The sequence below is a fragment of the Homarus americanus genome, unplaced genomic scaffold (genome assembly GCF_018991925.1).
Source record: "Homarus americanus isolate GMGI-L3 unplaced genomic scaffold, GMGI_Hamer_2.0 scaffold48220, whole genome shotgun sequence".
NCBI classification, from domain to species: Eukaryota; Metazoa; Arthropoda; class Malacostraca; order Decapoda; family Nephropidae; genus Homarus; species Homarus americanus.
Window position 1 is genome coordinate 3,628,069 of NW_024755060.1, and position 15,069 is coordinate 3,643,137.

The 15,069-nt window shown below is 44.4% G+C and overlaps 1 protein-coding gene across 1 annotated transcript; it reads right to left on the minus strand.

Moving 5' to 3' along the window:
* Nucleotides 1-1,231: 1,231 nt before the first annotated feature.
* LOC121856322 (chromobox protein homolog 8-like) lies at nt 1,232-1,954 on the minus strand (the record flags this gene model as incomplete). The annotated part of the gene is made up of 2 exons (XM_042351800.1): nt 1,232-1,294; nt 1,874-1,954. Coding segments are annotated over 2 exons (144 nt in total), but the record flags the coding sequence as incomplete, so codon positions are not given.
* Between the last annotated feature and the right edge of the window lie 13,115 nt (nt 1,955-15,069).

Consider the following 15,069-nt stretch of genomic DNA (forward strand, 5'->3'; position numbering starts at 1 on the left):
GCCTACCATCCTACCTCCCAACCTACCATCCTACCTCCCAACCTACCATCCCTACCTCCCATCCGACCTCCCAACCTACCATCCTACCTCCCAACCTACCGCCATCCTACCTCCCATCCTCCTCCCACCCTACCTCCCAACCCTGCCATCCAACCTCCCAACCTACCTCCCATCCTACCTCCCAACCTACCTCCCAACCTACCCAACCTCCTCAATCATAAATTAATACCACCTCCAGCATCAGGTAATTCACAGCCTGTTATTAACTCTTCTGTAACCTGACGCCAGTGTGAGTAGAAATGTATTAGGTGGTGCAAGTACAATAGTCACATCATGGGTGGGTGGGTGGGTGGTGTGTGTGTGAGTGTGGGGTGTGTGTGTGTGTGTGTGGTGTGTGTGTGTGTGTGTGGGTGTGTGTGTGTGTGTGGGTGTGTGGGTGTGTGTGGAGTGTGTGTGTGTGGGTGTGTGGGTGTGTGGAGTGTGTGTGTGTATCTAAGTTCAGAGTTTTGTATTACACTAATTCTCTGGTTCAAACACGCTGTAGAGATCACATTTCACACACACACACATAATCAAACACACAAATAAACACAAACACACAAACACAAACACACACACAGTACTATCACCAACCTTCAACCCCTCACTGGCCCCTCCTCCTCCCCCTCTCCTCTAAACACCCTGGGTGCTGGTCGTCGCGTTTATGTTATTTCCCTCTCCTAGATCTTCTCTTCCTCTCGCTCACTCTTTCCCCTCTCCTTCCCCTCTTACTATTATTCCCTCAGATCTCTTTCCCTCCTCTAAAATCCTTCTCCCTCCACCTCTATTCCTTCTTTTCCATCTCCTCCTTCCCTCTGATTTATCACTTTCCTGTTCTCCCCTCTAACCTTCATCCTCTTTTCCACTTATTCCTCTTCCCCTCTTTATTATGATTCTCTTTTAGGTATCTCCCTTTTTATTCCTCTTTTATCTTCTTTCTCCCCCTATTTCCCCTCTTTCATTTCCCCCCTCACCTCCCCATTGTATATCTCTCCTTCATTTCATCCACTCCCTTCTCTTTCCCCTCGGCTCCTCCTCTCCCCTCACTAGAGGAAGATGAGTGAGGGGTCAACAGGAGATGTAAGTCACCCAGTCCCAGCTATCAGCCATACTTCTCTCCCCTTACCCCTCATCTCCCCTCACGCCAATATTGCTCGGTCTCTCTTTCTCCCTCCCCTCCACAGCAACGTTGCTCTCTCTCTCTCTCTCTCTCTCTCTCTCTCTCTCTCTCTCTCTCTCTCTCTCTCTCTCTCTCTCTCTCTCTCTCTCTCTCTCTCTCTCTCTCTCTCTCTCTCTCTCTCTCTCTCTCTCTCTCTCTCTCTCTCTCGATCACCATACCGTCCCTTTAACTGAACACACACACGCACCAGTTCACCACAAACAAGGCGTCAAAATGGCGCCATCAGTGCCTCGAGACTCGACCTTCTTAGTCAGGCAGTTCAATACGACCCATGAATCTCTCTGAATCGCCCCGACTTATATGTTGTGTTATGACGCAAAGTGACGTCAAAATGGCGTTTAAATTAACCTGAGACTCTTCCAAGCCCAAAAAAGACGTAAGGGTTTTCAAGGATACTAACAACAGGTCGTTCCTTAAGGGTCGTAAGGTCGTAAGTCGAACGCAGATGACAGTAGGAGAGAAAGTGACGTCCTGCAGGATACAAACACATCCTTCCTCTTCCTCCTACTCCTCCTCGTCTTCCCTCTCCACTCCATCTTTCTTTTTCGTTTTATATCCTTCCTACTCTCTCTCTCTCTCTCTCTCTCTCTCTCTCTCTCTCTCTCTCTCTCTCTCTCTCTCTCTCTCTCTCTCTCTCTCTTTAATTCTCTGCACTCTCTTTGTCTCTATTCTGTGTGTCTGTAAATCTCTATCTCTATGGCTGTCATTCTTTCCAACCCTCTTTCTCTCCGTCTCTCTCTCTCTCTCTCTCTCTCTCTCCTCTCTCCCTCCCCCTCCTTCCCCTGACTCATCTCTAGCTTCGTCCCCTATGAGAGGTGTGTGTGTGTGTGTGTGTGTGTGTGTGTGTGTGTGTGTGTGTGTGTGTGTGTGAGTGTGTGTGTGTGTGTGTGTGAGTGTGTGTGTGAGTGTGTGTGTGTGTGTGTGTGTAAGGGAAGAAGGAAGCCAACAGCAACTAAGGGGGTGGGGGTAGGTTAGGTCAGGGTGGAGGTGGAGGAGGTGGTGGTAGTCGAGATAGTGGTGGTGGTGGTGGTGGTAGGTTAGGTTGGAGGTAGTGGTAGTATTAGTAATAGTAGGAGTAGTGGTAGTGTGTGGTAGAGAATGAAGAGGAGGTAGCGGTAGTAGTAGTAGTAGGAGTAGTAATGACGATAAAGGTGGTGGTGGTGGTGGTTTAACCCGGCAGTTCCTCATTGGACACCCTTCCCAGTCACGGCACGTTCCATCGTCACCCGCTCCCCGTCAGATTGGAGAAAAGTTAGACCATAATGTGTCGTTTCATTACCACTCTCGCTGCCTCCCTTCCTCCCCCACACACTAGGTGACAACTCTTTGATTATGCGCCACTGAGCCTTCAACTTTTTCTTCATTTTTACTTTCTTTGAGGAGAGGGGAGGAGGAGGGGGAGGGAGGAAGGGAGGAGGGGGTGCTTGTCGTTGTTGGGTATAATGGTGTGGAATTGTTGTCTAGTAAACAGGGATCAACTTTGTGTTTGTTTGTTTGTGTGTGGTTGTCTGTCTGTCTATTTGGTTGTCTGGATATCTGTTTATGTGGCTGTCTGTCTTATCTCCCTCTGTCAATTTCAACACATGGCTGTCAGTAGTGCTGGTGGTATAAACTGTTGTCTTGACGTACAATTGCTGTTGGTCACACTGCCTGTCTGTCTGTCTGTCTGTCGCTTTCACTAATGATCCGAATTATTACTCAGGTTTAAAACAGTGATAACTCTCTCTCTCTCTCTCTCTCTCTCTCTCTCTCTCTCTCTCTCTCTCTCTCTCTCTCTCTCTCTCTCTCTCTCTCTCTCTCTCTCTCTCTCTGTGCCTCGGGCACAGACACCCTCAGATATAGTTCTCGGTGGAGCCACTAGAGGGTCTGACCTGTGGTAGTGGTGCTGTCTCAACACCACCCTTGGGAGCTGCCTACCACACAATCTGGGGAGGAGGGAGTCGTTGCTGGGAGATAATCTGGGGAGGCGTGACTGGGGAGATAATGTGGGGAGGCGGCTGGGGAGATAATGTGGGGAGGCGTGGCTGGGGAGATAATGTGGGGAGGCGTGGCTGGGGAGATAATCTGGGGAGGTGAGAGGAGGAAGATACAACCTGGGGAGGAAACACAACCTGAAGGAGACGATGCTGGGGGAGAGGACACAACCTAGGAGGGAGGAGGGAGGAGAGGGAGGAGGAGAGGGAGGAGGAGGAGAGGGGGAGGAAGGGGAGGAGAGAAGATAGGAGGGAGGAGGAGGAGGGAGGAGGAGAGGGAGGGAGGGGGGACACAACACGCCAGGGTGCCGCTCTCTTAACAGATAAATATGAGTCAGTTTGTATGTTAAGTGTTGGTGTATTTTGTACTGGCGACTGACATAAGAGCGTGTGTATACCCGGGCCCTCTCTTGTCAACCTCTCAAGGATGAAATATACTCCGTGTGTATGTTTCAGTGTCGTGTGTATGTTGGATATGTTTCAGCGTCGTGTGTATGTTGGGTTATGTTTCAGCGTATCATGATTATTGGAATGCGTATTTTTCTATGTTTTATCGAAGTAATACGCAAATATGTATACTTGAGTCGATTACTTCAACCACTCTAGAAAGAAATATATTCTGTGTGTATGAGAAAGGAATATATTCTGTGTATATTTCCACCATACGTGTATGTTAGAGTATGGTTCTGTATTTCCAAAAGGGGTTACAGCAAGTCATACATTTCAACCCTTGTATGATATCCTCTCAGGGACGAAATATACTGCATGTGTATAGCCTCTGTTTCACAAAGTGCTCCAGTGTGTATATTTCTGTATTTCTGCGAGGATTACAGAAGGTTGTATATTTCAACCACTTTTCTCTCTCGCTCAAGAAAAGAGATAGACTATATTTTTCGCAGTGTGTGTGTGTGTGTGTGTGTGTGTGTGTGTGTGTGTGTGTGTGTGTGTGTGTGTTCCTGTATTTCTGCGTCGGTTACAGTTAGTTAAGCCATTCTGTCTAGGAAATACACCAACCTGTAACCTGTATTTTTCTCACAATCCTTGCGTGTATGTCTGTATATTTCAGTATTTCTCGTATATATATGTGTATGTTTTAGGGTGTTCGAGTGTGTATGTTTTGAGTGTATGTTTTGAGTGTGTATGTTTTGAGTGGTCCAGTGTGACGTCCGCTAAGGTTAAAAAATAAATAAATAAATAAATATATAGATTAATCCAGCTAAAGACGCCATATTTACTTCTCATTACTAAAGGGGTAAAAATTAATGTTCTTTTTGACCTAATATTTTACCACCTTGTTTTCCTACCTGAATAAGACTTGTTTAAGACCTGAACTGGTATTTTTACAAGTTTTCGTTTTTTCTTTCTCAGTATTTGGTTAATTTTCTTTCTCTTTATAAGTTCTCTCTCTCTCTCTCTCTCTCTCTCTCTCTCTCTCTCATGATCAAGAGGAATATTATACAGGTATCCTTGACCCCCAAATACACCTGTACACAACTGGTAAATGACACACACACACACACACACACACACACACACACACACACACACACACACACACACACACACACACACACCACAAAACATCAACAAACCCCAAAGTTAAACTGGAATACAAGAAAAAGAGCGATATTGTCTCCTCGTCATTCATTCATTATTTCATCATTTAATTCATTCATTCATTCATTGTTTCATTCATTCATTCAATCAATCATTCATTTATTCATTCAATCATTCATTGTTTCATTCATTCATTCATACATTCATTCTATCATTCATTCATTGTTTCATTCATACATTCATTCATTGTTTCATTCATTCAATCATTCATTGTTTCATTCATTCATTCATTGTTTCATTCATTCAATCATTCATTCATTGTTTCATTCATTCATTCAATCATTCATTCATTGTTTCATTCATTCATTCATTGTTTCATTCATATATTCATTCATTGTTTCATTCATTCATTCATTGTTTCATTCATATATTCATTCATTCATTCAATCATTCATTGTTTCATTCATTCATTCATTCATTGTTTCATTCATTCATTCAATCATTCATTGTTTCATTCAATCATTCATTGTTTCATTCATTGTTTCATTACTATATTCATTCATTTATTCATTCATTCACGTTTCAATTATTCATTCATTCATTGTTTCATTCATTCATTCATTCATTGTTTCATTCATTCATTCATTGTTTCATTCATTCATTCATTGTTTCATTCATTCATTCATTGTTTCATTCATTCATTCATTGTTTCATTCATTCATTGTTTCAATCATTCATTCATTCATTGTTTCATCATTCATTCATTGTTTCATTCATTCATTTCAATCATTCATTCATTCATTGTTATTCATTCATTCATTGTTTCATTCATTCATTCATTGTTTCAATCATTCATTCATTGTTTCATTCATTCATTCATTGTTTCAATCATTCATTCATTCATTGTTTCATTCATTCATTCATTGTTTCATTCATTCATTGTTTCAATCATTCATTCATTCATTGTTTCATTCATTCATTCATTGTTTCAATCATTCATTCATTCATTGTTTCAATCATTCATTCATTCATTGTTTCATTCATTCATTGTTTCATTCATTCATTGTTTCATTCATTCATTCAGTTTCAATCATTCATTCATTCATTGTTTCAACATCATTCATTCATTGTTTCTATTCATTGTTTCATTCATTCATTGTTTCATTCATTCATTCATTCATTGTTTCAATCATTCATTCATTCATTGTTTCATTCATTCATTCATTCATTGTTTCATTCATTCATTCATTGTTTCATTCATTCGTTCAATTGTAATTACGCCCAACTGAAATTTTTTATCTTTCGTAATTATTGATTTGTTCATTTCATTCTTAGCCTTTAAAGATCTTCTCTAATTACCTCTTAACACTTCTTTTATCCATCCTTTTCTTCCTACATTCTTCTCTTTCTCTCCAACACACCCTCTCTCCAACTTCCCCAACGCTCTGTCTCCAACACCTACCTCCATACATATTCCCTCTCTTTCTCCAACACCACACAAATTCCCTCTCCAACACCTACCTCCACACACACTCTCCCTCTCTCCAACTTCCCCAACGCTGTCTCCAACACCTACCTTCATACATACTCCCTCTCTTTCTCCAACACCACACAAATTCCCTCTCCAACACCTAACTCTCCCTCCCCTCCAACACCCCCGAAAAGTTTACACCTTAAGTGTCTCTAGTTATTTTACTCTAGATATTGTTTTGCCACTCTTCCGGGAGGGGTGGGGAAGGGGAGGTGGGGAGGGGGTGAGAGACAGCTGACCTCCTCACTCCCTCCCCTTCCTTCCCAACACCCCCACCCCCACGTCCACCCCTCCCTCGCTTGGTGAATTTATCCAAGGAGTTTTGCTTTGTGGTTTCAGATTAAAGTTAGTACACTCACTATATCCCAGTTATTACACGGGCTGACGGCTGCTCTTCCTAACCCTCCCTCCCTGAATCACCTCCACCACCTCCTATCCCCCCCTCCCACACATTCTAAGTTACAATCCTAAATTCCCTTTAACTTAAGATAATTACACAAAAACTTTCCATGAACATGGGTATTATTTTGTTAAGGCTGATAATTTACAACGATTATAAAATTATCCGTAAATAAAGAAATTTTCCTGATAATTAATCAGTGTTTTTTCCATACAAATAATCGTTTCCCTGATATACTGTGGCAGCCTGGCAGAGATCCCAGATTAATACACGAGGCAACCAAACCAAACCAAACCTAACCAAACCTAACCTAACCAAACCTAACCAAACCTAACCAAACCAAACCAAACCAAACCTAACCAAACCTAACCAAACCTAACCAAACCAAACCAAAATAAATCTAACCAAACCAAACCACTCCACGACTCGTGCGGGGGATCAAACCTGGGACTATTTGCCTGGGAGAAGAACACTCTAACCACGTTGCAACTGGTCAGTATAGATTAAGCAACATAAGACAGTACTCTTACCTGAACCAGTTTACTGCCTAGTACCTGATGAAGTTCTTACCTGAACCAGTTTACTGCCTAGTACCTGATGAAGTTCTCTTACCTGAACCAGTTTACTGCCTAGTACCTGATGAAGTACTCTTACCTGAACCAGTTTACTGCCTAGTACCTGATGAAGTACTCTTACCTGAACCAGTTTACTGCCTAGTACCTGATGAAGTTCTCTTACCTGAACCAGTTTACTGCCAGTACCATGAAGTTCTCTTACCTGAACCAGTTTACTGCCTAGACCTGATGAAGTACCTTACCTGACAGTTACGCCTAGTACCTGATGAAGTTCTCTTACCTGAACCGTTTACTGCCTAGTACCTGATGAAGTTCTCTTACCTGAACCAGTTTACTGCCTAGTACCTGATGAAGTACTTTACCTGAACCAGTTTACTGCCTAGTACCTGATGAAGTTCTCTTACCTGAACCAGTTTACTGCCTAGTACCTGATGAAGTTCTCTTACCTGAACCAGTTTACTGCCTAGTACCTGATGAAGTTCTCTTACCTGAAAAGAAAAATAAATAAAATAAATAAAGAAAGAAAGAAAATAAATAAATAACAAGATAATTAAGGAATATATGAACATCAATAATATACGGTATATTAATTAAATAGTCTTCAATAAAAAATTTAACTATTTCCTAACTAAAATTAGCATTCTCTGTGTGTGTGTGTGTGTGTGTGTTCCTAAACATTATTACAAACACAAAGTCAAATTATTGCATCTATACCAATACAAGTCTCGTATACTGTCCCTTGTCCCTAATCCCTGACACCTCTCCTCTCCCTAACATCCCTCCAATCCCTAATCCCTGACACCCCTCTACCCTCCCCCACACCTCTATCCTCCTCCACACCCAATCTCACCTCTAATCATCTCCACCCATTCCCTACCCACCCCACCACACCTCCCCCTCCTCCCTACTTACCTTCCCTGCCCCCCCTGCATCCTCATTCCCCACACCCTCCCTCCCTCCCTCCCCCTTCACTTCCTGCCCCCCTTCCTCTACCCCCTGCCCCCATCCCTTGCCTCATTCCCATCTTGCCCCTGCCACCACTGGTTGGTATGTAGAACTGGACTCTTCTTGATTTCATTGAAGCGTTTGTATTTTTGGACATGCAATCTTGGAGAGATTTTATCTACAATAATTCGCTGGATTTACACGGGTAAGAGTGTTGTTGGCGGCTGTGGGTGGCGGCTGGAGGGATAGGCGGCTGGAGGGTAGGCGGCTGGAGGGTGTAGGCGGCAGGAAAGGAGACGGCTGGAAAGGATGGCGGCTAGAGGGGGTGGCGGCTGAGAGGGGGGTGGCGGCTAGAGGGGGGTGGCGGCTGGAAAGGGTGACGGCTGGAAAGGATGACGGCTAGAGGTGGCGGCTGGAGGGGTAGGCGGCTGAGGGGGTAGGCGGCTGGAGGGGTAGGGTGGCTGGAGGGGGTAAGCGGCAGGAAAGGGAGACGGCTGGAAAGGATGGCGGCTAGAGGGGTGGCGGCTAGAGGTGTGGTGGCGGTTAGAGGGGGTGGCGGCTGGAAAGGATGGCGGCTGAGGGGGTGGCGGCTGGAAAGGGTGACGGCTGGAGGGGGTGGCGGCTGGAGGGGTACGCGGCTGGAGGGGTAGGCGGCTGGAGGGGTAGGCGGTAGGAAAGGGAGACGGCTGGAAAGGATGGCGGCTAGAGGGGGTGACGGCTGGAGGGGTAGGCGGTTGAGGGGTATGCGGCTGGAGGGATAGGCGGCTGGGTGGGGTAAGCGGCAGGAAAGGGAGACGGCTGGAAAGGATGGCGGCTAGAGGGGTGGCGGCTAGAGGTGGGGGTGCGGTTAGAGGGGTGGCGGCTGGAAAGGATGGCGCTAGAGGGGTGGCATGGAAAGGGTGACGGCTGAAAGGATGGCGCTAGAGGGGTGGCGGCTGGAGGTACGCGGCTGGAGGGGTAGGCGGCTGGAGGGGGGGTAGGCGGTAGGAAAGGAGACGGCTGGAAAGGATGGCACAGAGGGGGTGGCAGCTAGAGGGGTGGCAGCTAGAGGGGTGGCGGCTAGAGGGGTGGCGCGGAAGGGGTGACAGCTGGAAAGGGTGGCAGCTAGAGGTGGGGTGGCGGTTAGAGGGGTGACGGCTGGAAAGGATAGCGGCTGAGGGGGCATGCGGCTGAGGGGTAGGCGGCTGGAGGGGTAGGCGGCTGGAGGGTAGGCGGTAGGAAAGGGAGACGGCTGGAAAGGATGGCGGCTAGAGGGGGTGGCGGCTAGAGGGGGTGGCGGCTAGAGGGGGTGGCAGCTAGAGGGGGTGGCAGCTAGATGGGGTGGCAGCTGAAAGGGTGGCAGCTAGAGGGGGTGGCGGCTGGAGGAGGTGGCACTGAGGGGGTGTCGGCTGGAGGGGGTGGCAGCTGAGGGGTGGCAGCTAGAGGTGGCGGCTAGAGGGGTGGCGGCTGGGAGGGAGGCTGGGCGGCTGGGTGGGAGGCTGGGCGGCTGGGTGGGAGGCTGGGCGGCTGGGTGGGAGGCTGGGTGGGCAGCTGGGTGGACATGGGAGGCTGGGTGGGCGGCTGGGTGGACAGCTGGGAGGCTGGGTGGGAGGCTGGGTGGCGGCTGGGTGGACGGCTGGGAGGCTGGGTGGGAGGCTGGGCGGCTGGGTGGCAGGCAGTGCAGGGTGGCGCTTTACGCTAACACCAACACTGGCTCTCCTCCTTCACCCTTTATTTACTCCCCACATTAATATGACTTAATATGAAACACAACTTCCTCGCTAAATAACAGGAATTATTATTATATATCTGGCAGCATCTTAACTACCCTGGCTTACAATCTCGCTATTTTTTCTACAACCACAAAGTTTTTTTTTTAGCTATTAACTGTAAATAGGAGAACGGTTCTAGTTCAAATGAGTCTTAGTGTATTTTCGATGCTATTTTACCAGTCAAAATAAGTACGTATTGTGTACATCTAGGGAGCGTGTTTATGAGCATGACAGAAAACGGAGCATTGTCCTAGAGAGCTTAAATAGTTCAGTAGTATCTCTCTCTCTCTCTCTCTTATCCGGGAATAATATCACACATAAAACTCACACTCGAGTCAAAGTGCACTCTCGACGCCATTTTCCAAGATATGAACACTAATAAGGCAGAATCTCGGCACCAATTTCACCAAGGCGACTCAGACGATGGTTCACGGTCCACAATGTCTAACAATCCCAAGTTATTTTTCTCTCTCTTACTGGGGAAACGATAACGTCTCTAGGGCTAATAGTCTCGGGAATTTGGACGCCATCTTTAACCTAGACACTTAGAAAACGGGGAGGTTAGGCTTAGGTGAGGTGAGGTGAGGTTGGGTTGGGTTTAGGTGAGGCGAGGTGAGGTTGGGTTTAGGTGAGGCGAGATGAGGTTGGGTTTAGGTGAGGTGAGGTTGGGTTTAGGTAAGATGAGGTGAGGTTCGAGGTGAGGTTGGGTTTAGGTGAGGTTCGGCGAGGTTAGGTTTAGGTGAGGTTAGGTTCAAATGTTTAAAGAATTTATGTATATTTCTCCTCAATTTGAACCTTGTATAGGCCTAAGTATTTTTCGGTAGCGTTTTAATGTAGTCAGTCACACACACACACACACATCACACACACACACACTCACATAACGAACTAGAGATGAAAGTCCGTTATATCGAGGGTCCATTTGATATAAAAAACCTCCTTCTAACGGATTATATGGAGAGGAAGTCCGCTATATGGAGGTTTCACTATCCCATTCTTCATGTACTTTCCAATTCCATGCTGTCTTAGTTTTCCTTTTTCTATGGTACACGTAACGCGTAACATCTCCCACCGTAACACGTAACATTCCCACCGTAACGCGTAACATCTCCCACCGTAACGCGTAACATCTCCCACCGTAACCGTAACACTCCACCGTAACGCGTAACATCTCCCATTGTAACATATATATCACGTAACATCACCCACTTGTAACCACACAACACGTAACACTCCACCGTAACACGTAACATCTCACACTGTAACATCGCTCACCTGACGTATATATCACGTAACATCTCCCACTGTAACACACAACACGTAACATCACCCACTGTAACACACAACAAACATCACCCACTGTAACACACACAACACCCACTGTAACACACAACATCACCCACTGTAACACAACATCACCCACTGTAACACACACAACATCACCCACTGAACACACACATCACCCACTGTAACACACACACATAACATCACCCACAGTAACACATCACCACCCACTGTAACACACCAACATCACCACACAACACATCACCCACTGTAACACACAACACCCCACAAACACAACATCACCCACTGTAACACACACAACACATCACCCACTGTAACACACACAACACTAACATCACCCACTGTAACACAACATCACCCACTGTAACACACACAACATCACCCACTGTAACACACACAACATCACCCACTGTAACACACAACACATAACATCACCCACAGTAACACAACATCACCCACTGTAACACACACAACATCACCCACTGTAACACACACACACACATACCCCGGTAGCCATTCTCTCCATGGGACATAGAACACATAACTAAATAATTCTAACAGGAAGAAGAATAAAAAAACTACTAATAAAGAACCATAAATGAGGATAAAAGTCACCGTCCTATCACAAGACCAGGAAAAAGGGAAGAAGTTAGTCTCCGTTAGTCTCTCTATGTCTGAGGCTGCCCGGATAACTTAAAATATATAATACAGTTTGTTCTAAACGACAGAATTTTTTTTTTTTGGATGTTTTGGGGAAGACGGACGACGGACGGATGGATGATGGACAGACATGTACACACACAAACGCACACATTAAGTAGGTATTGTGTGAGCATGTTTAAGGATCTGTGTCTGTATTCAGCTTTCACAAACACTTACTCACTCATTTACACACACACACACACACACACACACACAACGAACTCAATTTAAATGATTTTTATGGTCGAGTCTGTGTTTATATACAGCCTTTGCACACACACACACACACACACACCAAATGTTTTCCTGGTCGTGTTTTCTCTACCATCAAAATCACTTACAATTACTTAAAAGTTTTTACTTAAGCCACACACATTAGAGGCGACCGTCTAAACTTAAAACATAGATTATGTACTTTATAGCGCTCTTCCATTATTCAAAATGGTCGCTGCCATCTTTAAATTCGTCGCCAATCCAATTTAACTTTAGCCAAATATCTCGATGGTACGTCTTCAAATTAAAATAGAAACGACATTAAAACAAACACTCTCTCTTGTCTATCTTGGTTGTTGTTCTGTGTCCCCATATCGTGACATTTCTTGCTTTCTATGTTTATTCATCTCTCTCTCTCTCTCTCTCTCTCTCTCTCTCCACGTGTTCGGTGTGCCCCTAAACATGTGTTCGTAAATACGTATATTCCATCACCATAATTATCACCTTATCTTCTGTTGTGTGTGTGTGTGTGTGTGTGTGTGTGTTTTCATCCCTTACACATTCCATTATCATAATCTCTCCATCACTTTCTTCTCTCTTCCTTTCTTTCTATCTTACTTTTTTTTAACTTATCCTTTTCTGTCTGTCTGTCTCATCTTTTTTCTTCCCTTCTATCTTACTATTTTCCAACCTCTGTCTGTCTGTCTCTCTGTCTCACTTTTTCTCTCTTCTCTTTTATCTCACTCTTCCAACCTCTGTCTGTCTGTCTGTCTGTCTGTCTCTGGTGTGCTTGGTACGCCCCCTATACATCCTATTACCGTAATTCCTTGGTCTTGATGTGGTGGGACAGACAAAAGTTCACCGATAAAACAGTACCAGTTCTAATAGCTTTCAGAGTCGTCCATTCTATTACTATAACTCCAGGAGACGGTCGCCTTCCTCTTATCTCCAACTCAAGAGAACCGAAGTCTCCGCCAAGCCAAGATTAAACTCACGATTTACGCCAATCTTATACAACGCAATGGAAAGGAGACGCAGTAATAAGCACCAGTTTGGGAGGGAGGGAGTTGTTTTAGCGGGGTTATGGAGTTAGAGAGAGGGAGTTGTTTTTAGCGGGGTTATGGAGTTAGAGAGAGGAGTTTGCTTAAGGGGGTTATGGAGATAGAGAGGGGAGTGTTTTTAGCGGGGTTATGGAGAGTAGAGAGAGGGAGTTGTTTTAGCGGGTTCTGGATCACTCACAAGAAAGAAAAAACATTAATAACACCAGAGTTATTTATAGAGACCAATAAAAGAACACCAGAAACCAGTATTAAATTAGAAACCTATACGAAATATATGACTAAATCACCACACAAAAAATGAAGAAAAAACATCTAATTCAAGACCTTTAAAATAAAAGTAGAGACCAATAACAAATAAAATAATAAAAATAAAAAAATCCACTCTAAAATTAACAAATCTGCAAAAAAAAAAAAAAAAAAAAAAAAAAATAACAGACCCCATAAAATTAAAACCGACTAAAATGTCTTCGAAATAAATTAAAACAAACCCATAACACTTTAAAACCAGAACTTTCAATTAGGTTAGGTTAGGTTACGTTAGGTTTAGGTTGGTTAGGTTACGTTAGGTTTGAATTGGGTTAGTTGAATTAGGTAAGTCAAATTGATGGGCTTTAAAATACTCCTGACACGTAATTATACATGGCATATTTTATATGACTCAATACAAATATCTCAGGTGATGTCATGAGTGCCCGGGGTATCTTAGGTGATGCTACAGTGCCAAGGGTATCTTAGGTGATGCCACGGTGCCAGGGTATCTCAGGTGACACGAATGCCCAGGGTGTCTCAGGTGATGCCATGAGTGCCCAGGGTATCTCAGGTGATGATGTCATGAGTGCCCAGGGTATCAGTGTCCACGAGTCCAGGGTATCTCAGGTGATGCCACGGTTCCAGTGATATCTCAGGTTCCAGATGTCGGGTATATCATGGTGCCCAGGGTATCTGGTGATGCAGGTATCTCAGGTGATTGTCATGAGTGCCCAGGGTATTCTCAGGTGATGCCACGAGTGCCAGGGTATCTCAGGTGATCTACAGAGTGCCCAGGGTATCTCAGGTGATGTCATGAGTGCCCAGGGTATCTCAGGTGATGTCGAGTGCCCAGGGTATCTCAGGTGATGTCATGAGTGCCCAGGGTATCTTATCAACCTTCTTGGTACCGGCCGGAGATACACTGTGGGTTCATAAAGGGAATAATTCGCTTTAGTAGACCGTATGATCCCGCCATATGTTATTAGGTAGAAGAAATGGGCTATTTTTTGCCTTTCTTAATTTATTTTTTCGTTTTTGCTTAATTGTTGTTCTGTCTATTATTATTATTTTGTATTTATTCTTTTGTTTTGTTTATTATCTTAAATTTTTTGTCCTGTCATATGTTTTATTTGTCAATTTTTCTTTTTAATTCTTTTTGTTTTTCAGTAACTTTTACTTGTCTATTATTTGGTTTTTTGTCTATTGTGTTAATTTATCTATTTTGTCCAGTTTTTCTACTTTTGTGTTTCAAGTCTACTTTTGTGTACCTTTTTCTTTTTGTCATTTTCCATGAACCACGTTCCAGAGAGACATGTTTACGGACAGAAACAAACTCTCCCCCAATAACATTTTTTTTCCTTTATTCCCTCATAAAACCCGTGTGTGTGTGTGTGTGTGTGTGTGTGTGTGTGTGTGTGTGTGTGTATAAAAAGACGGGTCATCCCATTCATAGAAATCATTAAAAAAAAAATCTAATCAGCATTAAAATCAGAGCCACCAGACGCAGATATTACGGTTTTACAATTACAGACGCTATAAAAACTATATACATCGCCCCTTATACCCCCACTGGTGCAGGTTTATATAG